Source organism: Nasonia vitripennis (assembly GCF_009193385.2).
Source record: "Nasonia vitripennis strain AsymCx chromosome 2 unlocalized genomic scaffold, Nvit_psr_1.1 chr2_random0002, whole genome shotgun sequence".
Lineage (NCBI taxonomy): Eukaryota > Metazoa > Arthropoda > Insecta > Hymenoptera > Pteromalidae > Nasonia > Nasonia vitripennis.
In genome coordinates, this window is record NW_022279608.1 from 381,929 (window position 1) to 408,488 (window position 26,560).

General features: G+C 34.0%; 3 protein-coding genes across 5 annotated transcripts; all 3 read left to right on the forward strand.

Annotated features, from left to right (window-relative positions):
• The first annotated feature begins 16,713 nt into the window (after positions 1–16,713).
• On the forward strand, positions 16,714–18,884 carry LOC107981811. Its single transcript, XM_016988493.2, has 2 exons — positions 16,714–17,717; positions 17,895–18,884. The coding sequence occupies exons 1-2, from the start codon at positions 17,425–17,427 to the stop codon at positions 17,986–17,988; spliced, it is 387 nt and encodes a 128-aa protein (XP_016843982.1). The 5' UTR covers positions 16,714–17,424; the 3' UTR covers positions 17,989–18,884.
• A 1,600-nt stretch (positions 18,885–20,484) lies between these two features.
• Positions 20,485–22,091, forward strand: LOC116416246. Of its 2 annotated transcripts, none has more exons than XM_031923939.1 (4): positions 20,485–20,974; positions 21,076–21,126; positions 21,638–21,805; positions 21,952–22,091. In XM_031923939.1, the coding sequence occupies exons 1-4, from the start codon at positions 20,867–20,869 to the stop codon at positions 21,958–21,960; spliced, it is 336 nt and encodes a 111-aa protein (XP_031779799.1). In that variant the 5' UTR covers positions 20,485–20,866; the 3' UTR covers positions 21,961–22,091. The 2 variants fall into 2 exon arrangements, with proteins under 2 accessions (XP_031779799.1, XP_031779798.1); XM_031923938.1 differs by lacking the exon at positions 21,952–22,091 and adding an exon at positions 21,199–21,394 and having other exon boundaries at positions 21,638–21,777.
• LOC107981809 lies at positions 22,064–23,374 on the forward strand. 2 transcript variants are annotated; one of them, XM_016988491.2, is made up of 4 exons: positions 22,064–22,223; positions 22,286–22,401; positions 22,474–22,693; positions 22,770–23,374. In XM_016988491.2, exons 1-4 carry the CDS (start codon positions 22,196–22,198, stop codon positions 23,363–23,365), a joined length of 960 nt encoding a protein of 319 aa, XP_016843980.2. In that variant the 5' UTR covers positions 22,064–22,195; the 3' UTR covers positions 23,366–23,374. The 2 variants fall into 2 exon arrangements, with proteins under 2 accessions (XP_016843980.2, XP_031779797.1); XM_031923937.1 differs by lacking the exon at positions 22,286–22,401 and having other exon boundaries at positions 22,088–22,223.
• Positions 23,375–26,560: the final 3,186 nt, after the last annotated feature.

The following is a 26,560-nucleotide window of genomic DNA, read 5'->3' on the forward strand; positions in this document are numbered from 1 at the left end:
TCACTGTTATTACTACTGGATTTATTTAATAATTTTCTCAAAACACTTTTATGTTTTTTTAACTTTGACTTGTGTGAGTTTTTTATTTTAACGACTCCGTGCAATACATTTAACACGCACTCGCATATGCTTTTAATGAGTTTTTTATCAGCTACACGTAACAGTGCTAAGCGCTGTTGACTATCTGCATGACAAAGAGCATTCAATACTGCAACACACTTTTTTGTAAAATGCTTTGGTAGGCATCCACACCTTGTATCTTCTTCTTCTTCTTCTTCTTCAGTAGCAGCAGCACCACCACCACCTCCACGCTGTCTTCTACATCGTCTACGACTATCGGTTCTCGCAGACGCTCCTCTCCCTGCCATTGTTTCAATCAGACTGAAGCTTTAATCATAGAATCCTCTACTTTTATCGGAATTTCTTATTCTTCTTCGGTACATAGGCGTAACTCAATTTATCATCGGGAAAAACAGAGGTACGGAAACGAAATTCATACTCGGTCGACTGTTTCAAATCCAACAAAAGATAGCCATGAGAAGTTGACGTACTATCGAGGTACGCTTCTTGTAAAAATTTTGGGTCTTCGGGATAGACTTGACGCGCTAGATATTGTATTTGCGAACGATCACGTGGATTTTTAAAAATAACGAGGTAATTTGGATTTAATGAGATATCGCGTTGACCAGCTCCTTTGTGAAAAAGATTTTGTGTAATAAAAATCACACTTAAATTCTTATGATGACTTCCCTTTGTAAATAAATCGAGAATAATGTTATTCGAAGATTCTCTTATTAAATCATCGATAATTAATAATTTTTTCTTTTCATTGTCTTGAGAATAATCTGTAGGCTGAGGTAATCCCTCGTGAAATTCAACAATTTTTTTTCTACTCTCCCTACTTATGCCTCCTGGAACAAAGTCTGTCTCATACGTAGACTGCCACTCGGCATAATAGAGTAATATCCCATCAAAAGTTACACTGCACATGAGTGGAAGATGTCGAAGAAACCTTTTGACAAAAACTGTTTTACCACATCCCGTGGGTCCGCTAACGATACACGTAAACGGATATTTGAATCGCATAACCATTTCGCCGAGTACTCTCACATACGAGAGATTTTCCTTAAAATAAGCTTATGGCACGCGGACGGTCGGCGGCGGCGACGGCGGCGGCGCGGCGCGGCACACGTAAAAATAAGCTAATTTTACGTGTGCTGAATCACAAGCTATTATTACCGCTGTTTAAGCTGATATTCGTGTCCAATAAGCTAAATAACACCGCGAGTAAGCTGAATTATGCGTTGAAATGAGCTAAATTTCCATAAGAAGCGTTCTCTTCGATGACAGAAGCTATTCTGAGGATATAAAACTGTGTTATCTTGTGGGATCTTTTAAATGGAAAAATAAGGAAATTATATAAAAATTTGTGTTTATTTTTATTTATAATAAATACATCCAAAAAGTTAATTATTCTTATATCCAAAAGGTAGAGACTTACGTGACGTAATGTATCGTCATTTTTTCAATACAACACAACATGTTTTCGATTCTTCACGCGTTACAACTTCATGCATTTTAGTTCTTCTGATAGCTTTGAATTTTAAGCTTATTTTACTACATTCATCATTCATTTTTTCAGATTCGTGATCTTCGTTTGCAAAGGCATCGTTAATCAAATTATTAATGCAATCAAAATTAATTTTTACACCGTTTGAGAAGTTTAATGAGATACCTTTTACTTTACAACATTCAATTTTATCATCTTTATTGGGTGTTACAGCTGTGTAAGCGTAAAACTTTGGTCCTCCCGAAACAAAATTACTTATATACGTATTCTCACCATAACCACAAAGTTCATCTGTCATATCACCTAGTTTAGAGCCAATAAAAGGTTTATACTCATCCGGAGCATGAGTAATACTGTAACCGAGTTCAACAGCTTTACGCAACTCATCAGCAACCCAGGTGCCCGTGAATTCACGCATTTTTGGGTCTTCGTGATTGCAGTCACATTGCTGCATTTCTTCGCAGCATGAGCGGCAAAGAGCAAAAAGAAGACGTCCGTGCATTTTAATTGGTAAGAGTGGAATGTGCAGGTCGCGCGGTGGTAAGATACTACATTTAACTAATCCTTCAATATTGTTGAGATTATTGTTATTCTCCTGCGTTAATTCGTTGCAGTCTTCACCAATTAAAATTCACGGATGTCCTACGGGAAATCGACCTCTTTTACACACATACGGATAAAGAGAGCATATATCTGTATATTGAATTTTTTGGTTATTTCCGATCGTGTACTCAGTAACTATATTCTCCGTTCTACCTCCAAAAAAAGCATTGCGCGGATTCAACGTTATACGACTCATAAGAGGATGCTGTGTTACATATTCGTAGATTTCGCGATTCTCTGCTTTTATCCGATCAAAAGTACATTCCCATATCTCTCGAACTTCGTAACCCAGGGCTTTTATTTTTTGAATTTTCCGAAAAGTATTCTCGTACGACTCATCCATAGTTCTACCGTATGACATTATTTTATCTCGTCGTTTATTAAAGCAAATAGGGCAACCGTGTGTGTAACAGCCTTGATATTCAAAGACAATACCTTTAGCATTATCATTTTCCGGAGGTAAATATCCATCTACACGAAACCCTTCTGGAAGCATAAATTCACGTGCTCTACCCGCGTGTATGATTTCCCGACCAATCTCACGTTCACACTGTAACAGCCACTGTATTGACTTTTGTGAATGATTATCAGCGCGTCGATATCCACCTGCTGGAATGATACCGATAGTTTTTTCGCGTAAGAAATTTTTTCTATACACAATGGAGCATGCAGAAGCTATGGTCGTTGCCTCTGTAAACGGACAAGTATTCCCGCACTTAATGAAAATTTTCCGAAAAGCCATGCATGCAAGTCTTAAAATTTCTACATCCATACGGTAATAATCGAGTATTTCACGTTGAAAATCAAACTCATAAGTATTTCGGTTCTCCTCATACCATACAATAAACTTTTCCCTCTCAGACGTCGACATGGCATTAGGCGCATAGAACGATGCTTCGGGTAAAGCGCCAACATAATTTTGATTATCTAAAGTATTGAATAGATGAGGAAAATATCCTTTTTTGCTAGCTGTCGGTAGAGAAAAGGTTTGTGGTAAAGCACTTAATTTCATGTGGAAATAGTTTAAGCTATCAATAAATTTTGTTCGCCCGCATTGAAGCATAATTATATTTTGCCCATTCAATATTACGTTCGGTACTATTGAGGTATTTTCAACGATTTCTCTCAAAATAAATTGCGCATCAAACCCACGAGAGTTATGAGCAATACAAATTATTTGACCGAAGGTAGTTTTCTCGCGTACTGTCAAACCTATTAATTGTTTAACTGGATCATCGCGAAATATATGCTCTCTTACACCACACGTATGGCATAGTATATTTATATTTTCATCATCCATGCAATCATCGCAAACCTGTTGTACAACACATAGATTTGGAATGTGTATTTTTATCTCTGTATGTTCACGGTAAGCAGAATCTTGATGCGTCTCAAAGTCATAAAAAATAAATAAGTTTTTCTTTGGGGATTTACGATTAATCTGCACGTTAACATTACGTCCAATGGGTTGAATATAACAGAGCTGATTTACATCATGTTTTTCGCGACATAAGTTGCACCAATTGATTCCACACTCGTGCTTTGACTTGTAGATATTAATTCGTTTGCAACACATATTACAAACTTTTACTACATCGCATATATTTTTATTATTTTTTTTGTATGACCCATCTATTTTGTGACGGTCAAAACATATTTGTCCGTAAAATTCTCGGTTACATTCTACAAACTTTATAATATCTATATTAGAATTACGTTGGCGCACAAAAACACCTGTCACATTTGGCTGTGCATCTATGCTCATCTACGTATCTATAGCTTTTATTACAATGTTCGCAGAAAAAACGATTGCGTGCAGCACCGGTTAAATTTAATATTGTATCGAAATGACGCCTTCGCGCGTCGTACAAAAGATTTATAACGTCAAAAGAATTTGAATTTAACAGAGGTCTTCCATCGTAAAAAGGCGGTTCTCCACTTCCAAAAGATAAACTATCGTATATTACAATAGCGATATTTTTTGCAACATAATACCGCTGATACGTCTCTATTTCTCGTATACCGCACCCGTTTGCAGGAATTACGACGTTTGCATTAATAGTAAGGAGATTTGCGCGCTCTTTTTGCATACCACGTCTGCTATCTCTGACAATATTCCAAGTATCAATGGCTTCGTTTGAAAAGAATTTTTTATACATCATAAAAGCCTCCCCGACAAAATCATTTCTAGGGTTGTTGTTTATGTATAAGTGTTTTGAAAAAATATTTGTCATGGTAAAAAGTTATGTATTTAATATATATCTACAAATTTTACGTTTAAGGTTTTTATGTAAAATGTATAGCCTTAAAGTTTTATGATAAATACTGGTTTATTGCTATAAAAAAATCGATTTTGGCCTGTTCTCGAATTCAAACCATTTTACGCTTAAGTGTTAATAGGAAAAAGTTGTATTTCCTCGAGACCTACAACTTTTCTGGTTTACTTTTTTTTGTAGAACGCATAGAATTCGAGTTAGAGCCAAAAACCGTTTTTAGCGATTTTTAGATGTGACCGCATTCTGCGTATACATGCAGGATTAAGTCCAAAATAAATTTGGCACCTTACTATTACGAGGGAAGTTTGCGCACAAATTTTTAGCACGATTGATAAAAATCTCTCAGAGATAATCGTGTAACACCAAAATTTATTCGAAAAACACGCAAAAATTGAACAAATTGTGCCTGCATTTTAAAAAACCTGTACGATCGGGTTAAAGAAAAAATTAGTTTTTAGGTTTCTGCAAGAGGAGATTCCTCCCAAAATTTCAGCTCGCTCGGTCAAAAATTGCGCGAGATATCGCACCTCACACATTTTTCGATGACAAAACTATAAGGCACTCCAGTGTCGCGGTCGTGCCTAAAAAGTGATCCGAGGTGGAACCGAACCCTGATCGCCGGCGTGCCAGTTGAACGACTAACTACCTGAGCTATTTTCTTATAGTAATTGGGAGTATAAAGTTAATTCGCGGTCAGAAATATGGCGGCAATAAAGCCGCATCCACCAGAGGGCGTATTGCAACTTTAAACTCCCAATAGTATATCAATTTCTACTTTGTGAAGCTAATATGACTATTAATTTATAAAGAATAGTTAATACAACTGTCAAACTGAATAAATGTTTCTCAAGTCTCATAAACTTAAAATTATTTGTATTATAATGTTTAAGACTTCTTATTAGCTACTCATTATAAACAATAAGGATGTGTCATAGTAACACTATGTCAAGCTGTGACAAACTGTGCCTAACTGTGCCAAACTATGCCATATTATGTTGGATCGTGCCATACTGTTCCAAACTGTGGCGCCCCCCCATGAACTAGTGTTGTCGACGGTGACGCCCCCCATGAACTAGTGTTGTCGACGGTGACGCCCCCCATAAACTAGTGTTGTCGACGGTGGTGCCTCTGTTACTGATCCCCCTCCATAGCTCAGAGTGAGCATCGGTGATTTACTTTATCGACCTGGGATGGGATCGGCTACTACTATTACTACTACTATTATATCGACAGTGATGGATAATTTGGAGTAGGATTTGTAGGATTAAAGGTTGAGATTAATAAATAAATACATCAAAATATTTATTTTTATTTTAGTTTATTCAAAAAAAGATAGGTATATAAAAAATTATTTGTAAAGACATGTATATTATAAAATCTTTCAGAACTTATAACTTTGATGTTCTGGCATAAACTTTGTGTTAGTGCATGTAACGCCCCGTACAAGCTCCGCAAAAAACTATACAGAATAAAAACTAAAATTTATTGAATACATTTTTAGATTTTACGTGAGTATCGCGCTCCCCCATTTTCAACTAGGATAAGCCCGCGCTACAGCCGACAGTGCAACTTCAGCAGCGCCACGAGCCAGCGAGCGGCGGTAGCAGCAAAACCGAAAGAAGAGGGAGAACGCGCAACACACCATGTATATATGTATATAGAAGCGGCGAGCGCAGCGGCGCAAGAGTAGGAGAAGCGGCGACGGCGGCGTAGCGCGCGCATATTATAAATTATTTGTATGAATGGGTTTTTACATAGGTGTATATGTATGTGTGAAAGTGTGAATGCGAAAGTATTTTCGGCGGCACAATCCCCGCTCGCTCCGAGGCCTATAAAAGGACCCGCACGGCCAGTATGAGCTCACTAGCCGAAGCGCATCTTAAGTGCCAGCGCAACTAAAGTGCCTAGTCCCTGCTCTTGAGCGACTTATGCCTTGATCAGGTAAAAGACTTAAAATATTTTCAAATATTTCTACATTTATAAAAATTTCGAGTTATTGGCACGATATCGCATCATAAACCGTATCAGTCCTAGACTTAGAAAAATTCTAATTCTTGTCAAAATAACTTAGAAAAATTTCGTTACATAATTTAAACTTGTAAAATTTCGAATACCATCAGATAACGCAAATTTAAGCGTATCTGCATAAAATCTCTTCTTGTAACAATACGATTCAAATCAGATTACGCAACTTAAACGCGTATCTGTTTATTTTTGTTTGTAAAAATCAAAGTGGATTTACCCATTTAATTTTTGTGATACTTAGAATATATGCAAGATATACGCAATATTCTATTATTTATTTATTTGAATATATTTATTTTTGTTATAAAGAACAAAAATCTCTTTATTGCGATAAACCTCCACTACCTGATATCCGTGACCTGAACTATCATAATTGAGAATTATTATAAAAATTTAAAATCTTTCTATTTAATCTGTTGTCAGAATCACGACGCGGATTAGTAAATGTTCGCGACTTTTCAGATAGTAAAATCAATAGATTTTGTATTCTTACATAAATTTAATTACTACAGGACCGAGATAAGTCGTGACCATTACATGCAAAATTTCTCAAAATTTTTTTTCCACCGTTCAATTTTATTATTAGGAGTAGAACAAGGTTCTTCACGATACTTATTACATTGTTTATCATCTTGCACTCTTCTAGCGCTTTTATCCTCCTTGAGAGGTGTGTACAAAATGCTATTTCTTTTCATTTTTGAGATCTATCTTGACTGATGGTTTATATTGATGATGATTGTTTGTTTATGCAAGCTTTATATAGTTTTATACAAGTTTCTTAATATCACCGTTTATAGAATTATACTTGATAATGCGATCATGTAGAATTAGACAATACGCTGTAGTATTCGCGGATATGTTACACTTACATTCAAATTCAAGACGTACGTCTACAGCTGCCTGTTTGAGTGACTTGTTTTGTTTTGAGCAGTCGATCGTTTGCAACACATATTACAAACTTTTACTACATCGCATATATTTTTATTATTTTTTTTGTATGACCCATCTATTTTGTGACGGTCAAAACATATTTGTCCGTAAAATTCTCGGTTACATTCTACAAACTTTATAATATCTATATTAGAATTACACGTTGGCGCACAAAAACACCTGTCACATTTGGCTGTGCATCTATGCTCATCTACGTATCTATAGCTTTTATTACAATGTTCGCAGAAAAAACGATTGCGTGCAGCACCGGTTAAATTTAATATTGTATCGAAATGACGCCTTCGCGCGTCGTACAAAAGATTTATAACGTCAAAAGAATTTGAATTTAACAGAGGTCTTCCATCGTAAAAAGGCGGTTCTCCACTTCCAAAAGATAAACTATCGTATATTACAATAGCGATATTTTTTGCAACATAATACCGCTGATACGTCTCTATTTCTCGTATACCGCACCCGTTTGCAGGAATTACGACGTTTGCATTAATAGTAAGGAGATTTGCGCGCTCTTTTTGCATACCACGTCTGCTATCTCTGACAATATTCCAAGTATCAATGGCTTCGTTTGAAAAGAATTTTTTATACATCATAAAAGCCTCCCCGACAAAATCATTTCTAGGGTTGTTGTTTATGTATAAGTGTTTTGAAAAAATATTTGTCATGGTAAAAAGTTATGTATTTAATATATATCTACAAATTTTACGTTTAAGGTTTTTATGTAAAATGTATAGCCTTAAAGTTTCATGATAATCGATCGAATTATACTTGATAATGCGATCATGTAGAATTAGACAATACGCTGTAGTATTCGCGGATATGTTACACTTACATTCAAATTCAAGACGTACGTCTACAGCTGCCTGTTTGAGTGACTTGTTTTGTTTTGAGCAGTCGATAACTATGAGTGAAGCATTTGTAATGAATTCTCCTGTACTTAAAAGGGGATCTATTACAATTCAATCAGAATAATACGCATTCTAAAAATTAGCATACATATCGTAAAGCATGGCAAATTGATTGTTTAAAATATCAAGATTCAGATTTCCATAAGGATAGCTCTGAGAGTTGAGGAAAAGTTTGACATTACTAATATCACAATGATCAAAATGACTAGCATTTTGTCTTTGTACACAATTCCTCCATATTTCAAAACCGAGAATGATAAAACGAGGTTTTTCCAGCTGATTCGATGTTTTCACAGTCCATACATGTTGCATGGTTGTTGGAAGTACTGGATACTCATACAACTCCCATGAACGAAAACTCATCGAAATCGGTATATCTTTTTGAATATAGTTGAATAGTTGTATTTTTCATAGGTCTGACAGCACGAGGTAGGGCATAGCCACTCTATACGATTGATCTCTATTTTGAAATCTTCATAGGTCGGTCTCCCGTCGGCCATTAAAGCCTCTTGCAAAGCAGCATTAAAATCATTTCTCGATCTTGTGAGAATAAGTTCTTGCTTAACGTTTACAACGATTTTGCGATAATCTTTAGCGAAACCAAAAATCATTGACAGAGGAACTGTCACATCAAAGTTTCCATTATTATCAGCTATATTCCATGTCAGCAATAGGTGTCCAGCCAGAATTTTCAAGATACTTTAGTTGACAAGGTGAAAAAGATGTGTAACCTTTCATCAAGGTTGTAGCAGCAACGTTCTTACATCGATCAATTTCTATCGCATTCATCTCATATCGAATTTCTTCAAAGAGATGACTAATAGCATTGTTCATGAAAAGGGTGTGTTGTACTGCTTATCCATCCCGTTTAGTAACCTTTCCATAAATATGTAGAGAACTTTTTGATGGTAGAACACACAAATCTTGATGTTGTATAGCTATTTGAATTTCATCACTATTGTTGAATGCAAGTGAGGTATAGGGTTGATGCGCATGAACCTCATAATGCGAGACAAATTCATCAAAGATAACAGGAGTTGTACGTTAAGAACTGATTCCATTTTTCTGAGGCACACAGCAACAACAGATAAACGTACAAGTTATTTTTTCAGTATTTTTCTCGCTTGAGGTCCCGTTCTTCCTCCATCACCACGCACTTTGAGACCGAGACTTTGTAGAAACTGACTGTTCTGACGTGTTAATCATTTGATCACTCGTTGCTGACTGACTGTCTGACGACATACTGAGCTATTAATATAGCTTTTGTCAGTATTAAGGGGTCAAGCTTGGGTTAAATCCTGCAAAAAAAACAAAAAGAAATTCTATTGAAAATATATAAAATATACACCATTTTTATCGAAAAAAAACATGTATATACCTTGTAAAATCATTGACCAAAATTCATGATATTCCACTGTTGCTAGCAATGTTTAATTGGTATTTTTTAGATAACAAAATTTGTTGCAAACTATATTTAATTTATATTTTTTAGAAATGTCTCTCGATCGGTCCGAGGTACATTTTAAGCCCGGATAGAGTAAAGAAGACGGTCCGGATCTTTCAAAAAGCCGCGGCAAGTGACTAAAAACACTTATTTATATAGTGAAATGTCATGAATTTTGGTCAATGATTTTACAAGGTATATACATGTTTTTTTTTCGATAAAAATGGTGTATATTTTATATATTTTCAATAGAATTTTTTTCAAATTACATCAAATCAAAAATTTTTTGGTTAGAAGAATATCTTTTTGTTTTTTTCCAGAATTTAACCCAGGCTTGACCCCTTAAAAACAATTGAGAATAGCTACTGGTAAATCTAAGTCGTGACTTATATAGGGCCTCAAAAGTCATGGAGTGAATTCTAGTAGACAACCAATCGAGTCAGTCGGTCGGAAATCTATTTCATAACTACACATAATAACACTGCGCAACGTATTATTATTTGGCTTAATACCAACTTTTATACCTCGAGTATCGAGGATACCTTGTATAGTTCGATCAATATCCTAAATCTCATAACTACCAGTAGGTAGTTCAATTATTTCTTGACCAACATAAAATTTATTACAGTTTTTATCGACGTTTGGTATAGAATTAAAAGTTAGCAGCTCAACAAGTCCAAGACTGTATTGCTTATCCGAATCCAGTTCTGTTGGAGAAAAATAGTGCGTCTCAAGGATCGAATAGGTGCCGGAAAGGCTAATAGTCATTGCTTAAGTAAATCACCGAAACTATCAAAGTATGTAACTTCATTACCAATTTTTCGATAAGCTACCCAATGTGTGCCAGGTCCACTTGCATCATCCAGATTAATGACTGTCAATTCTCTGGCAAGATAACCGTTTGAAGGCAGAGCATTTCGCATAAAAACTCCTCGAAAATTTGGTATATTCATTAATTTTACATATTTGAGCAGATCGTCGTCGGTAAGTGCACGTTTAGGCATTCTTATTTTATCGAATTTTTTTTTTCTTTCTTTTCACTTTTTGTTCTTCTTCAGAAAGATGCCGAAACCTTTATGATGAGGTTTCAGAAACAGTCCTTTACCGAGTGCCAACATTTCAATTTTTTCATTATGTCTTTTTTGCTCTTCCATTTGTTTCTTAGCAGCACTTGCTTTATTTATTGCTTTAGCGATTCCCGCAGCTCCTCCTGCAAGTGAGCCTACTGCACTAAAACCAACAAAAAGTGGAATAAGTGCTGGAAGAAAGCTACCTACTTTGCTGGGAACAGGCAATATGCGTGAAACATTAATTTTACTTTTTCCACCAACATTTTTCACATGCTCTCAAGCCATCTTTAGTGCTGACTTAATCCTAGAGCGAGAATCGTTGCCAGGAATGATATATTTTTCCATTGACTTGATCAAATTTTTCAGTGTTATCTTTTTCTTTGAAATCGTTTTCTTAAGTTTATTAGACCTACGTCTTCCACCTCCCCCTCCTCCTCCTCCTCTCCCAATACCCGTACCAAGCTTTGATTTTAACTTCATGGTATTTGCTATAGCGAAAGCTGTCGCTTTTTCTTTCAAACCAGCGTCTCTAGATTTCACTCTCTGCCACGCCTTCTCTGCTAAAATTTTATCAGCAGCGATTCTCTCTTGAATGTTATCAGGACTTTTCGAGTAGGCAATGTCGTGTTCCTTACAAGCAGCGTCTAAAAGATTTATTCCTGAATCACCACGAGCTAAACGTTTAGCAAGTTTAGTACCTGGACCACAGTACTGATAACCAGGCACATGAAGTTCAATGGGTAATTTGTTAATCAATGTATTCACTAAACCTGTACTTTTTTCTGATGCATGATGCGATGAAGCTCATGCGAGACTGACTAAGGGTAAATGCTCATATTTATAATATATTGAGTGAGTCGTGATATGAAATTTTAAGAAGCATGATGGATCTTAAGAAGCAGGCAGCAAAGTTGCCAGTGGTTAATTTCGATCTTTTAACCCAGCAGCAGCAGAAAAAACAGTACAACAAACATAGAAAATTGCTACCTAACAGTATAAGAGCAGTATTTTGTGATCCGTCAAATTGTGGTAAAACGAACGCTCTCTTATATCTAATCATTCATCCTCATGGTTTGAGATCTGAAAATATTTACATATACTCGAAATCTTTGAATCAGCCTAAATATACATTTTTGGAACAACTTGTTGAGCCTCTAGAAGGTATTACATACTTATCGTTCGGTAAACACGATCTCGCCGTATCACCTGATGAAGCTCAACCCAACTCAATTTTTGTCTGTGTTGATATTGCCTGTGAGAAGCAGGATAATGTCAAAGCTTTTTACTGCATGGGCAGACATAAAAGCGTGGATTGGTTTTACTTGTGTCAGTCGTATGCGCAAGTACCGAAACATTTAGTGCGTCAACTTGTTGCTAATTTTTCGACAAGATGATATGAACTTGAAACATGTTTAACGATCATGTTAATACAGATATGACATATCAACGCTTCAGAGATATTTGTTCAATGTGTTGGAATAATAGCAATCATAGTTTTCTCGTTATAGACAAAGACCGAGATATCAATGATGGTGGCTACAGAAAAGGCTTTGATCAGTTTGTAATAAATATACAGAATACTAAATAAATTTAGCATTTGATTGTGAGACTCTAAACTATCAAGATGTCTGATTTTGATCAACAAACTGTAGTTCTACTGAAGTACTGAACTGTACTACTGAACTGTAGTTCTCTGAAGTTGAGAATAGCTCGAAAAGCTTTAAAAAGAAAGTACGATTTGGTAAAGTCACTTTAAATTGGAGTACCACCATACACCACAGTAAATTGGAGGTGGAAAAAAGTTTGGAGGACTCGTTTAAACCGCTTGTGAAACCACTGGAAAAGCTAATCGATGCAAGTGAACATAATAAACAAGAAAAAAGTTTATCGCCAGTAGTAGTTAAAAAAGAAAAAAGAAAGAAGAGAAAATTAAAATTAGATTTCAGATCACGAAGAAACTGTTATTAAAAATAACGCTGCTAGTGTTTCAGATGTTTCGGATGATGAAAAAACTTTATGAGCGCTAATGTCGATGAAAACATTCGATTGTTGCTTAAGGGGCAAACACGAGCCGTATACAGTATATGGAGTGCGGAAAATGCGTGATGATAAACTTATGATTGGAAATAATCCTATAAGTTTTAACAAAGATAAAATTATCGTTGGTAATAAAGTATATGAAAAAGATCTCGGTCTAGTGGAATTGTTGTTTAAGAAATATCCTGATGATACTTTTATCACTGACAATGATAAGAAGAATTATGCTAAGATTTTAAAAGACACAAATACACGCAAAAAATACTCTAAGACGAAGAAAGATATTCGTGAAAACACAAGTAAGAAATATACTGATTTTGTGAGTAAAATTCTCAAGATTGGTAAAAATGGTAAGGGGCTTATGTCATGTAAGATTGCTCATAAAAATATCTATACTGAATACCATTATTGGGATGATCCAAATGAGCTTGTAGATCGTTTAAGATTACTTATAGCTGAAACATCTGCTGGCAATAATAACCATATCAATGAAATACAATCAATCATTGAGGAGCTTCGTGAAGCTGAAATTATTTTGTAACAACTCGGTATCAAGATGAGTATTGGCGTGTTTGGACATCAACTAGTCCTTGCAAGCACATCTCGAGAACCGCCTGGACTAGGATTCAAGCTGACTAGTGATGGAAATTTTGATTTAGAGAATCGAAAACTGTGTTGTATTGGTGATGCTGTGAATCAAGATGTAAATCATGATGAAAGGAGGACTAGTGGAGGAACTTCATAAATCTGCTCGACGTAATTATTCACGCCGTTCTTTTCTCAGCAAAGATATCGATGAAACTTGGCTAGCAGATCTTGTTGAAATGATTCCATATGCCAAGCAAAATAAAGGGTTTAAGTACCTGCTCACAGTTATTGGTGTATTCTCAAAGTATGCTTGGACTGTGCCAGTGAAACAAAAAACTGAAAAATGTGTAACTTAAGCTATGAAATCAATATTATTGCAAAAAAAAAATACCCAAGAATTTGTAAACAGATCGCGGAAATGAACTTTACAATAAAGATTTCGACAAACTAATGAAAAGTTATAAAATTCATCTATACTCCACCTATAGTAATCCACCTATAGTACTAAAAATCATGATATAGAAGTTATTTAGTCTGCGTGGTAGCTACAAATAGTTGGATATTTTACAAGATTTAACATTGCAGTATAATAATAGTCGACATCGGACAATAGGAATGAAGCCTGCAGAAGTAGACAAAAGCAAAGTTAATCGTATTCTTAATCGAATTAAAAGGAAAAAGTCGAACAGCCTAAATTTGTTTAAACGAGCTAAATTTAAACTTGGATATACAGTACGTGTAAGCCGAATCCAGGAGCATTTCGATGAGGGCTATACACCTAATTGGTCAACTGTAATCTTTACAATAACGTGAATTTCACTTAGGAAGCCCTATACTTATCATCTAAAAGATTATCAAGACAAACCAATAGCTGGAGGATTATACGAGGAAGAACTTCTCAAGACTATATATCCAGATGTCTATTTGATTGAGAAAGTTTTGAAAAAAAGTGGTGATAGAGTTTATGTAAAATGGTTAGGTTTTGACAGTACTCACAACTATTGGATTAATAAAAATGATATGTAAAAAAAAAACATTAATAAATTATAATTGATGAAAGAGGACCCCGGAAGAATCAAATGGGAGAGTGGGTTCGTATGAAATGGGATGAAAGTGTATCTGACTTGTTGCTTATTATCTCCTGAACAAAAGTCCCCATGGGCCCAAGTCTTAAAAATGAGCTGATTTTAAGTAAATAATGATTTAAGACGCCGGTTTCGGTCAAGGTTAGGGAGACCGAGCGCGCAACTTCAGATGGTCGTCAAGCGCAACAAGTTATTGTTTACTGTTAAGTGACGAAGTTTCTGCATAAATATTCAGAAATATTAAATCAAGAAAAATAAAGTCAGTAGAAAAAATCCAGAAAATTCGACGCTTAACGAACGCAAGAAGTAACCCTATACCAAAAACAAACTTCTCCTCCCTCCGGTGAAAGCGCGCGTGCACAGTCGACGCTGCAGTTTAGCCGTTGACCGTAGCTTAGGCCCATAAGGCCTAATGAGTAAGAAAGAGAGCGCGGCTAGGCTGAAGTGCGAAGAGAGGAGAAGTACCCTGCGTGGGAGAAAGCCTCGACTCTCTCTGTAGTACCACCTTCCCCGAATCTCCATTCCAGTGTGTGCGATCCAAAAGTAAGGACGCATTTTTATTCTGAGTTATATTGAGAGTTTAATTTAAAGTTTCTTTTGATTTGAGTACAGAGTGTAATGTCAAGTTTAGTCTATCGTGTCTCCTAGATTGATGAAAATAAAATTGATTCTACAAAAGCTTTATTTCTACAAATTGATTTATCTGAAATTGATCGTCGAATTGGATTTGTCTGAATATTTTTCACGAGAAGGAAGCCCAAAGAAGTTCTGAGAAATTATATCAACTTCCAAACGTCATTTCGATCCAGAATAATTTTCTAAACCCCCAAGGCCCCCATCGAACAAAGTAAGTGTCATTAAATAAATGTTTTGATGCAGATCATTTTGATAATTAAGTAAAAAGAGAGTCACGCAACTGCAGTTAGTAAATTTCTTTTTGTTGACTGCTCTTGGATTAGAGTGTAGTCCGACAAACCCAAGTAACAAAAACAATTGTTAAGATTAATAATCACTTAACATTTACATAACCCAATTTTACATTGGCATTATTTTACGTTGGCAGCAAAGAGGCGTGCGGAGGACGAAAATTCCCGCCGACGGCAATGACAGCGGTAATTCGCATTACGTTTCCCCGGGCTCGCGCAGCCGCGTCTTTGGCCCCATCGTCAGAGTGCTGCTGCGATGATATAGCAAGAATTCAAGGATGTAAGACATAATTTTGTTACTTCTCTGGTCACTTGCCGAACGTAAATTTTTGTCTAAGAAATTAAAATAGACCACCGAGAGACACTGCGAAAGCTATTTTCGACGATCGATAATCCTTCCGATAGTATTGACCGACCACAGAGAGTTTGACATGTATCGCGTTTTTGGCCGCGTCGTCGGAGTGCTACAGTCGTTAACGATATAGCGAGAATTCGAGGAAGTAAAACAGCATTTTTGTTACTTCTCCGGTCACTTGCTAAACGTGAATTTTTGTCTAAATAATACGTTTAATAGACCACCGAGAGACACGTCGAAAGCTAGCATACCTCCCTACCCTACCGAGAGTATTTGTCGACCATCGAAGATCCCTTCGAGAGTATTTCTCGACGATCGATAATACTTCTGATAGTATTGCTCGACCACAGAGAGCTTGACATGTAGATCGAACTCTTGCATACTTTAGTTACCAAAATGTGTAGGCTACACACGCGTCAGCAAATCTCGCTAATATTTCTTTCTCGTCATAGGGTGATTTTCCACGTTGGCAGCCAAGAGGCGTGTGGAGAGTGACAATTCTCGTCGACGGTATCGACAGCGGTTATACGCATTTCATGTCTCCGGACTCGTGCAGCCGCGTCTTTGGCGGCGTCGTCGGAGTGCTGCAGTCGTTAACGATAGACCGAGAATACAAAGAATGTATCAGGTCCTATCGATAAAGCGCTTGCATATTTTACCTACAAAAGTATTCATGCTAGACAAGCTTTTACAAGATTTGTATAAATATTGCTGTAATTCATAAGAAAAAAAATGTAACTTCCATAATTAGCTTGTTTTTCATTCTTTCAGTCAATCGTAACTCAAGACTTGTTTCATTATGCTAAAATATATTTTGATTTGATTTATAACAAACTGCTATCCTATTGCACATTTTATAAATGTATTTATTCAATAAAATTGAAGACCACTGTATCGTTTCTCAAAATTATTATTCGTTTACGAAGACTAATACAGTTCAAATATCGCGAGCTTTTCATGCGAAGGTATCACATCTTAAAAGCTCACGCAAAGAGTAGTGCAACTGAAAAGTTTCTGCGAAGAGTAGTACAATTTTGCAACTTGAAAGCTCCTATGTAGCACAATTTTAAAGTTCCCGCGTACACTAGCACAACTTGATTGCTTCCTGCAAATTTTAGCAAAACTCGACTGCCCATGGTCAAGAAAAGCACAAATCAGAGTATCCTAACAAAACTTAGCCATTCCTGGAAGTCCTTGTCTTAAATTAACAGTTTTTGAAGCTTCCTGCCAATCGGAAATGATTATTTTGTTATTTGGAATATAAAATATGAAATGTTATCGTATTTTTTAGCAGTTTATAATTGTCTGAACACATATTAAAATTGAACACATAATTATAAAAAAATCTGTACTAATTAAAAGTTGTCGACTTGTAGTGTCCGTCTATTGTTGATTTTTTACGTGAGAATGGTTCTAAACACCGTTAAATGAAATATGTAGTTACTATGGAAACGCCAACTTTAAGCAGATATTGATTTTTCAAAGATTTCTTAAGTATTAATAGCGACGTTCGAAGAGACAGCAAATACACACGGTCATTTAAAAAAGTTAGTTCGAAAAAGTTCATTATACTGAACAGATACGAAACCGCAATGTCGCTTGACGCCATTATAGATTATTCCTATTTTATGAAGAATCGTGATCGACTTCTAAAACTTATTCAGTTTTTAAAAGATAATTTGGAAGTGACTGACGAAAATGTGGCATCAAGAGAAATCCAGGAAAAAATAACGAGAAATGGACTTGGACTTCGTAATACTTATTCTGTCTCTACAATGGCTTGTCTTCCACAATTTTTTGCAACTTCTGGCAGAGTTCAACATTTTTGCACTGCATCTCTAGAAATGATAGCTGGTCACAGAGATTTAGCATTGTACATCATTCAGTGAGTAGATCTAAATACAAAATTTCTTATAAATAAATGGTGTAACCATTGAAAATCGAGTCAAAAGACACATGTCCTTTTTAACTTACTCGTGAACGAATGAAAATTGTCATTAACAAAGATAAGTCTTTTCAATTGGGAAAAAATGATAATAAAGCCAATATATATATTTTTCAGCTATCTAAAAAATGTACCAGAAGTTCCAGAAAAATATCCATTTTTCAAATGCTCTCTGGTAACAGCAAACTATACCGCCGCATTTTCAAAGTGAGGCAAGTTGAAAAGGTTTCGAAAGAGGAGAGTCGAGCAATGCAGCACGTTCTACAATCGAAAAACTACTACAATGATTACTTTGATTTGAAGTGAAGGCCAGTTGATCCATCTTGGAGAGAAGACGATTTTTTGACTAGGGTTCAAGAATTTATGCAAGTATTTTATTTAGTGTAAAATTCAATTTTACGGTCCTATACTCGACAGTGTAATAGTATATACTCCACGAGGAGCGTAAAATGTGTAGTGTAGTTTCCGCCCGGAAAGTGTACAGTATGCAGTACTTATTATTATTATTACTTTTATTTTTATTTTCAGTCAACATCAAATTGCATTTGACGAAAAGAAAGAAGAGAAACGATTACAAAGAACAGGTTATGAGACTGAGGATAAAGACGAAGAAGCTCAAGGGCAAGAAGGAGAAGATCTTAATGCAGCCCCTGTTGAAAATATATACCTGGATATCCAGGTGGATTTTCCATATGGATAATCTATATGGATTCATGTGGATTCTATATGGATTTATGTGGATTCCATGTGGATATTCCATACGGATTACGATCCATTAGTATTAATAAGAAGAAGATTTGCTGTAATACGAAGAGATCGGATTTAATAGATCAAGCATTTGGATGGAGGATTAATAAATTGTATTTTATAGTATTTAATAAGAATCGGTTTTAATTCGACGGATGTAAGAAATTTTTATGATCGGAACCAATCGTTTCCAATTATTTCAAAGTACTATATCGGATATTATAGATTTGCATGTTAATCGGAGGTAATCAGTATTAATTTGAATAAGATTAAATCCGTGTTTTTCCGATTTCATGTAATAGGAAGAGATCAGATTCAATAAAACGGATATTTTGGCGTCAGAATGGCAAATTTTTTCTAATGGGCTTCAGTAAGAATCGATTTTAATTAATTTGTTTAAAAAGTTTTTTGAATTAGTACAAATCGTTTCTAATTATTTCTAAGTACTATATCGGATATAATAAAATAGCACATTAATCGGATTTAATCAGTATTAATCTAAATAAGATTAAATGCGGTATTTTCCGAATTAATGTAATAGGAAGGGATCGGATTCAATAGACCGGGCATTTTTATGTCAGATTGAAAAATTTGTTGTAATTAGGCTTCAGTAAGAATCTAAAAGTAAGAATATAAAAAATTTTAAAATATTTCATCGCATATAATAAACATGTAGGTTAATCGGGTTGAATTACTTTTAATCTTACAGTAAATATTAATAAAAATGATGTATATATATATTGAACTTCCGTAAAATTAGGCATGATACATAAATAGCATTCGTCAAAAGCATTAAAAAATAAAACCTTTTGTTTTATCATATCAAAATTTATATAATAATATTTATCTTCCTTTTCTACTTTTTTTATGTGACATACACCAGAATAGGGGTCGTTTATAGACGGTACAATAACAATTACTCGAAGCACACAGCGTTATGACAATGTAAAATGTCTAGTATTCGACAATATTCCCCTGATTTTAATTGAAGAACACTATCGTCATTTTTCTTATTTTTTACGTAGTTTGCACTACGGTACAGTGATATATATCCAAAAAACCGTCACAGGGATATATATCCAAAAGTATACGAATTTTTGTCTGGCTTATTCATTCGTGACAACTCGATGTAATCAATTAATTATTAAAAAAATACGTTATACATAAGCCACTGTCCACACACTCGCATATCGCATATATACGACCGTGTAATATAGCTTATAGCACACATCAGTATGGAATCATATAAAGCCCTTTCCAAAAACATTCGCCGTATCTGCAGCCAATCACAGTCATGGACAAAAATCTATACCTATCTTATATCTTTGTTCATGACTAGTATATACTACTTGACTATATTTCTAAAGCGATGCCATTTTATTTATGCACATGTTGAAAATTGCCCATTGTGAAAATGTAAAATGTCAGAGTAAGAAAATGTTTGCTTACGTAAAAATATTAAATGGGCCAAATAAAAATAAAAAGAAAATTGTTAATACGTCAGTAGTATTAAATTTTCATGCTGCTAAGCATAATACAAATATTAAGTATCAAATTAAATCTAGCAATGAAAATGGCAATGAAAATTGTATTATTTTATTACTTGAAGGTGCATTTGTTGTTATACATTCTAGTTACTAAACAATTGATAATTCTGTCACTTCATTTTTTAAATAAATTCTATTTATATTATACACCAGACACTGTGTAAAAAATTAGAAAACAGATTGACGGTGCAATGCAGGCTAATGGTAGTAATAAGCGTATATCAAAGAGGTTAAGAAGTGTACCAGCCAAATTACTGTGTTCTGCATCATCATCAGATGAAAAAAGTACACAAAAGAAGATAAAATCTGATAAGCCTAAAATTTTGCAGGTAAGAATTATATATTATGTGCATATAATGCTGATTAGAAGTTTTGATCTTTTTTTTTGAATCATTCTTTTTTTAATATACATGTGGGGGCTCCCGCTGTCCACCACCGGAGTCACCGCAGGAAGCAGCGCCTGATCCCCAGGCCTGACTTCGAGTGAGCAGCCGCTCCATCCGGCCACTGCCTCTCCCGCGGCGCCCCCTCCGAGCCGCCACGATGGGTGGCGAACTGGCGACGCGGCGAGGCTCGAGCGCCATGTTAGAGAGAACGCTCTGAACCGCCCGACAGGCAACGCCGCAGCGCATCAGAGCAAATAGAGAGAGAGAGAGAGAGAGAGAGAGAGCACTGTATTTAATAAAGTTTCATCGCATAGTATTTCATCAAGCATCGAGTACATTTTTATTTCTCGACTCCTCGAGCCTGGTGAGGATCCTCCAACATCCTGGACCCGTAGTATCCAAATACACCATGTTTATACATATTTATTTTGTTATATTGTTGAAGGATCAAGAATTAGATGATTGTATTAGTAACAAGCTTCATGTATTTCATTCTTCATTTAACGATAATTTATCAGTAAGTTAGCTACATGTTCAAATAATCATTAGTTATACGCATGTATCATTTTTCTATAATTAACGGATTAAATTTATTTTACTATTTTCATATTTTTGTAGGAAAAGAATTCACAAAGTTTTTCGATTGACGCTTATGCTACAATGAATAAAGTAAGCTAATTAATATTTAAAAAAAAAATTTGAGTTAATATTGTAGGCAATCATAATATTTATTCATTACAGTTAGCAAATAATACTAGTAACTCTTTATCTGTTAAAGATATTAATGAAAATGCAGAAAACCAAAAAACCGTCAACGCAAACAGTATCAAACAATCGTTCACAAAATCATCGTCAAAAGTTTTGAAGTCACCAAATATTGTTCAAAATAAAGAAAACAATAAGATATTGTGTGCATGTACACGTGGTTGATATATGAGTGCGTGTTACTAAAATATTTTATAGTATTAATTTAGTCTTATGTCTTTTAATGTAGTTAGATCAATTCTTAAAGCTTCTTTTATAAAACCATTTCACGTGTTTTAAAACTACTTTTAATGTAGTTAGATCAATTCTTAAAGCTTCTTTTATAAAACCATTTCACGTGTTTTAAAACTATGTATTAAAGATAGGGTTTACAATTTAAAATAAATTGACACGTCTAATATTCATATTATTAAAGGCAGTGGACAAAGAAATTATTAAAAATCCAGATAAAAAGGTCGGCCAGGACAGTTTCAAGGAAGTCAATGATAACTCAATCAAGAGAAAGAATCAATCTCTTACGCCACTACCACAGTCTCCTAAACGTTTGAAACCATGTACGAAAAAAGACAAGGAACAACCAAAGGTAAAATTATAATATTCATTTGCATATAATTATAAAATAAATTTCTTTGCTTTTAATTGGGAAAGTTTGATTAAAATTGCACGTTATATTATATTATATATCATAAGAATTATTCTTCTACAATTCAATAAGTATAATAATTATAGTATTTTTAGATTAAATCTAATGCGACAATTGACGTAATATCAGAATACGATGCAAAGTTGAAAACATCTAAGTCAGAAATAGAAGGTTTACGAGAAAAAATAAGTAAATTAAATAAAGAATTAGAAAATGTAAAACGTGATAATGAGGCTTTAAAAAAAGTTAAAGATCTATACAAAAAAATACGTAGATAAAAATGCTGAATTTGAATCACTTCAAAAGTTAAATCATGAATTTCAACTGACAATGATTGAAAAAATGAAAGAAAGAGATGGTTAGTATAATAGGTATTTTTATACATATGTAAATAATGTAATAATTCATTATTCTTTTTAGAAATGTTTCAAAAACTTGTCGAGAAACAAAAAACAATTCCATTGGGGTGTGACTTTCCAAGTATTGGAAAGTCACACCCCTATAGTGCCTTTAGAACCACTGATAATATAAGAAGAGTAAAAACTTATTTTCCTTTCATATTTCTAATAAATAATTTACTTCTAATTAACAATTTATTTTATGTACAGTATCACATTGGTCGAGATATCTGGGTTTCTGAAAATGAATATACGGGTATGTTGAACGATGCTAAATCACCAAGCCAATTAGCTGGCCATATTGTCACATTAGTGTTTACGATGCAAGAACTTTTAACAAGTACAAAAACAGGATACAAAAGTCGAAAAAACGGACCAGGCAAAATTGAGTGTGGAAAATTAGATGAAGTTAAATTAAATGCATGTGAAGGTATGTTTGTAGACAAATATTTAAAAGCAGGTTTTTCAAAAAATGGTATGATATGATTACTGTTTTTTTTTTCTAGAATACTACAAATATTGGTTGCAAAATATTTACATACCAGTAACTAAAAAAGATGCAGTAAACGTAACGTCTGACTTGAACAAATTTAACCACTATTGTGGAAAAATGATAGCAGACCTTAAAAAGCCACCTGCTTCTACTAAGAAAGCGACCAAAAAAAAAGATGAAAAACAGCATAATGTCACAGTTAATGACGAAAGTATTGTAGAACAAAATGAACAGAATGGAAAAGAGATGAATGAAAACAGAGAAGAATACGAAAAGGAAAATGAAACTCAGGAGACGTCTGAAGAAAAATCTGAAGACTGTCAGCATAACAAAGCTGACGGAGAAAATCAAAGCGAATCTGAAGAAGATGAAATCGAGGGAATGCCTAAAGGAAATATTGAAGATTTTTATAATAATTATGAGAATCACGATGAAACGCGCCTTATTAGTAATAAATCTGGATCAGAATATAGTACTGATACTGAAGAAAATGAAAATGACTTACCTGCAGACCCTCTTTTTATTGATGTAAATGAAAATGATACTTCGAACAAAAATTTGTATGATTGGTCACCTGCATGCTCATCAAGTAAGAGTGATTGTGATTAGTAAAAATTATTTCGGTTTTGATTATTATTAGTAAAAGTTACATTCAAAAAATGTTTAGTGCTTGTTGCGCACTCAAAATTATTTAAATTTTAATTATTAGTCAGTTTCATTTAAAAAAGTGTTTAGCGCGTGTCGCGCACTAAAGATTACTGCAATTGAATTTTATTTTACAACGTTGAAATAATAATTGGGTTAATCAAGTACTTCTTTGTTCAACTTAAATTTTAAGTTATGTTGTTAAAGTTATTACAAAAGAGGCTTCAAGGAGACCTTTGACCCTTTGAAAATTAAAAAAAAAACATTGAATTTTATTTTTTCATTTATCTAAAAAAATAAGAGGATTTTCTAGAGAGTGCTTTAAAATCAAAAATACTTGAAAAATTTCACATACTATTTGGTGTACAAACTGTATATGCATGCACTTCCAACAACATGCATTCAAAGATTTTTTCAAAATATTCACTCACCGTAGACTCTATCTTAATAACTATAACTTTATGTATTGGTGCATATATATAACTTTATATATATATATATATATATATATATATATATATATATATATATATATATATATATATATACACACATATACATACACATGCATATCATACAGTAATATAAAACATTTTCTGGATTTTAAAATATATATATTTTTACATTTTATATTACATTTCTAAATTCTTTTTATTTTAAAATGATTACACTTCACTACTCAGATATTAAGTATGCGGTGAGTGATAGTTTACATTAATTTTTTTATTTTTCAAAGTTGTAAGGCCCCCTTTATTATCAAATACCAAAAAATTTAGTTTATAACGATGAGAATTGATCTCATGAATGTTTACCACAAAAAAGGGCTGTGCCATATGTTTTAATCAAAGTACACATTTAAGTGATGTATAAATTATGTATATATAGTACGTATAGCACGTATAGTGTATTATATAAATAATGTTTAGAAATATCCATGTGATCAAAAGGTAATGTGATATAAAAACATATGTTAATGTATAAGTTTCAAATAAGAATATTTGTTCTCATTATACCTTATATATGTAATAAATGATAGTTTATTAAATCCTATTAAAATTTATTTATTATTATCCCAACATTTGCTCTTATTGAAACCGATTTCATATAAATGCCCAAAGCTAATTTATTCCGATTACTACTGAAATATATATTCCGATTGAAAATAATTTCTAGCATTTTTTACAAATAGATTAAAACTGATCACTTCCGATTTCAAATCGGCGATCTTCATCCGAGATGAGCCGATTTAATAAGATTAAAACAATTAAAACTGATTTCATCTGATTAGTAATATTAAATCCTATTTATACCGATTAGACTGTAAGAAATTCTTCGCAATAATCTTTTTTAATCACTTTTAATGATAGTAATAATTTTAAATAGGACAATCTCTGATTAAGATTTTCAATTAAAGACGATTGATTTTTTTATAATCGGTTCAAATCCGCTAGTTTTAGCAGGGTGCTCAACGTCAAGAGGAAGAAGATCACGTAGGGTTGTGCCAACTTGCAAGTGCCGTTGATCGAGAGCTAGCGCTAGCTATTAAAAAAGAAGGCACGCTAGGTGAGCTACCTCAACGAGCAGGCATATCGTCTTCATCGAACCGTGGCAAAGCCGTGCAAAAAGAATAAAGTCTTGCAATTGATGTGCAATGCCAAGGACGAATGGACAGTCTAGAAGATGCCTCATGCACAGTGCAGATTCTTCGTCGTTCAACAAGAAAAATTAGAGCACCTAAGAAATTAAACGTATAATGACTTACATAGCTGTACTTTGTATTTTTGTCTGTCAGACATTTCTTGAAAAAAAAAAAACAATAATAATAATAATAATAATAATAATATGTACCAATTTAATTCATAATAGTACATTACGATATATCGTTAATATATATATATATATATATATATATATATATATATATATATATATATATATATATATATATATATACACACGTGTGTGTGTGTGTGTGTGTGTGTGTGAAAGTCGAAGTTTCAGACCACAAATCATGATATACACCAGAGTTTGAGGACATCTGCAAACTTTGGGGACGGTCCTCAAAGTTTAATATATACAAGTACAAATTTGGGGATAAATTCAATTATGTATGCTAAAGTTTGAGGACGATCCCCAGAGTTTTATATATCTAATCAGCAGTTTGAGGACGTAATTAGAATTATACATCCATTTTTGGGCACTTGAGGGCGTACAACTATACAAATATACCATAAGCTCAAAAGTTAAACATTTAGTTAAGTTACAACTTAAGAAACTAAACATTACGTAAAAAAACTCTCTGATGCACAATTCAGTTCTGGATCTAGATACTCCCAATTAAAATCTGAAAGAAGCATATGGGCACAACCCTCCAACTAGCGTCCTAGAAATTCAGTATACACCAAAGGTAAAGTGCTTACAATCAGGCAAAATAGATCCTAAGTTTGGAAACACGTTTATATGTTCAACTCAGACAAGGGCGTTAGATTTTACAATAAGAATCTGATAGATAAAAGAATCTTGAGCTTATCGGTGCATGCTGTATAGTGTTAATTATATCCATAGAACATTGTTCAAATAATTGCTCAAGAAAGTTTTAGAACATAAAAAACAAGTCATTAATTAAATCTATCGGCAAAAATAAACAACAAAGAAAGATAAACATTAAGTTAAAATTTGCATAGATGCACGATTTAATTTTCTTACTAAATACATTTTTTTAAACTTTGATAAAGGCATAAACACAACCCTCGAACTTAGCGTCTAAAAAATTTGGTATCTATCTATTGTGTCAGTCTAATATTATGTAAACATAGAACAAATTTTCCTAAAATTAGGTACGCGTATAAATGTTCAACTCAGACTAAAGCGCTAAATAATACAATAACATTTTAATGAACCAACGCTTTTAAAGCTGATTAGTGCATGCTATATAACGTCAACGTATGCATATGACTTTGCTTTAATAGTTACCCTATTGCAAAATCTCATTTTGGCATGAGATCTCGGGTGAGATCTCGCCTGAGATCTCATGCCAAAATCTCATATGTTATTTTGATCCGGAAGCTGCCGGATCCTCTTATTTATTCAAAAATGAGTTTTTTAATATTGGTAGTCGCCTATAAGGAGGAGCCTCCCCCCAAATAAGTTCAAAAAACT